At 39.1% G+C, this 2,620-nt stretch overlaps 1 protein-coding gene across 1 annotated transcript; it reads right to left on the reverse strand.

Moving 5' to 3' along the window:
* Positions 1-436: 436 nt before the first annotated feature.
* Positions 437-895, reverse strand: LOC128133690 (uncharacterized). Its single transcript, XM_052771209.1, has one exon. The coding sequence runs from the start codon at positions 893-895 to the stop codon at positions 437-439; it is 459 nt and encodes a 152-aa protein (XP_052627169.1).
* Positions 896-2,620: the final 1,725 nt, after the last annotated feature.

The following is a 2,620-nucleotide window of genomic DNA, read 5'->3' on the forward strand; positions in this document are numbered from 1 at the left end:
GGCGTACGAGGGTACGCAGGGCGTACTTCGGTCCAATCCGATGACTCCCCTTCGGATATTACCGGGAATTTATAATTAAATTCTTATTTATTTTAAATAAACTTCAAAAATTCATATCTCTCTCATACGAACTCCGTTTTTGACGTTCTTTATATCCACGCGAAGGTGAGACCATGATCTACGACTTTCGTTTAGATTCCGTTGGCTAATTCCGAAATTATTTTTATTATTTATTTATTAAAATGACGTGATTAAGGAATTTCTTCAAAATTTCATAACTTCCTCATCCGGAGTCAGATTTGGACGTTCTTTTTATGTACGCAAACCTTGATATGATTTCTATTACTTTATTTAATCCGAATAAGATTTTAGGAAGGTTACATTTTGACCTAAATTTGATCGGTTTTACATTACATTGACCCGAAATATCGGGTTGTCACAAAAACCAATCTACACATTCAACTGCGGTCCTCTCGGATACTTTCAAGTATTCGTCAGATGCATCAAATGCTATAACGTATCCCAAATACTTAAGAGCAGCCGCACATTTTTGTATACTACTAAAACCCATTCTTCCTCTAGCGTCGGGTTTTTGTTTGAAAAAATCATAACGAGATTCTAAAGCATTACTAATACGTAAAAATATAGTCTTATTCAGACGGAAACGACGTTCGAACGAGTCGTCATTATAAAGACAATTATCGGCAAAGTAATCACGTACCAATAAGTCGTGTGTGGCTTGGCGATCACGATTGACGACGGCCCTTGTACGCGCTGCATTCGAACATTCTTCGGCGTGAACGTGTTGCACAACATTGAAGAATGTCTCGACGAATTCTACGTCGTCATCGGAGTCAAAACTTTTTAAAAATTCCATATGTATTGTGGGATCCATGTGTACGTATTTTGTGGTTTAGAAAATAGAATGGGGTGTAATAGAATGTGTATGTATGTGTATGTGTTTTGGTAATAGAAGTTTATTTATAATTGAGTTTGAAAAAAAAAAGAAACGGCCAAAATAGCCGTTCAACGGCCAAAAACCAAACAACCAATGCAATGCATCGTTTGAATTCGTTGTCCCGAGCACGACCTACCACGAACCACCGGGACGGTGTGCACGTCCGTGGTTCATGGACACCTCAACCACAAAGTGCCTCGTGGTTAGTATACCATACGGCCTTACATAACCCACGGGTCATGGAAATGAAAGGTCATGAAAATTAGGGTTTACATGGTGTAACCCTAATTGTAACACATTATATAAGGATCATCTTGTTCACCAAAATCGGTCAATAAGCATAAGAGTGAAGGCATAACTGATTTCAAGAAGTGTTCATTTCTCTCTAAGTCTTCCTAAGTGTATTTGGTGTTGTGAGAGACATTTGAGGCATCACACTTGAGCTGCTAGGCTTACAAGGTTATCAAGGAATCCAAGCAACAAAAAGGTAAGTACTTCTACTAGTTTTATGATTCATATGCTCCATAGTATGCTAGTTAGGAAGTAAACCTTGGAAAAGGCTTATTTAAATGTGTCTTAGACAAAACATAGATCCAAGGTTTCTAGGGTTGCATGTACACTTTAGGAGTGTTAGAATGCTCAAAACCCATTAGTAATATCATAAGAATCATGAAGAGAAATAAGAAGAGAGACATAAAAGGAAAATACAATCATTGCATTCAAAAGGGGTTGCACACCAACCCAACCAAAAGATCAATTGTTTTACATTACTGATAAAAACAAAAACTACTTAAACTTACTTCTTGCAACCCTAGACCTTATTCTGTTCATCATTGGCCGCATCATTCTTCTCCCCTCCTTCGGTCAACAGTAGTATAGGATCCTGATTAGCGGTGGCAGGCTTGCCAATCAATTTGGCCAATTCGTCGCGCCAACCATCTACATCCCAGGAACCTGCATTCTCCAGATCCTCCGCCAACTTGATCTTAGCCTCCAGGATAGCCATTGTAACATTTTTCTTCAGATCAGCAATCACCTCCTCGAGATCCATAGAATGATCCTCCTCCTTCTCAGCCTTATGTTTGCTCAACAACTCCACCCTTTGGAGGTGATCCTAGTTAGTGGCCCTCCAGGTGTTTTCCTACTCTTTTAGAGCACACCTAGCTTTCTTGGCACGGATCCTATGATCATTGATGAACTGAGAAACACGAGTGTAGACCTAAAAGAAACGCAAACATCAGTAAAATAAGAGACATGTATGATAAATTAACAATGCTTATATAGAGGAAACTTACAGCTTAGGAAAATGAGGTTAACTTCCCAAGAGCATCCTCGATGCTGAGATTATCTAGGCTAAAATCTATGGCCTCAAAAGTCTTCTTCTTACAGGATTAGGGCCATTTTAGCATGTTAGTGATTCATTTCAGGTGTTGGGCATGATCTGAAGTTGCAACTTTAGATCTACGCTCATCTTGGTCCTTATAGTCATAAAGCTTCAGCCTCTAGTAACATAATGCCTTTTCCTCACCTAGAACCTCTTATTTACCTTGATTTTGGCCATTAGCACCTTGCATGTACGTAAAGTTTGCAACTTTACGTAGGAAGTATGCCCTAGGAGCTTAGATCTGCATTATGGAGCTTTGGGGTGGCTTGTAAACATCT

The sequence above is a fragment of the Lactuca sativa genome, chromosome 4 (genome assembly GCF_002870075.4).
Source record: "Lactuca sativa cultivar Salinas chromosome 4, Lsat_Salinas_v11, whole genome shotgun sequence".
Lineage (NCBI taxonomy): Eukaryota > Viridiplantae > Streptophyta > Magnoliopsida > Asterales > Asteraceae > Lactuca > Lactuca sativa.

Excerpts from the sequence above, each read along its gene's own strand:
- LOC128133690 (XM_052771209.1), bottom strand. The coding sequence starts at position 895 with ATGGATCCCACAATACATATGGAATTTTTAAAAAGTTTTGACTCCGAT.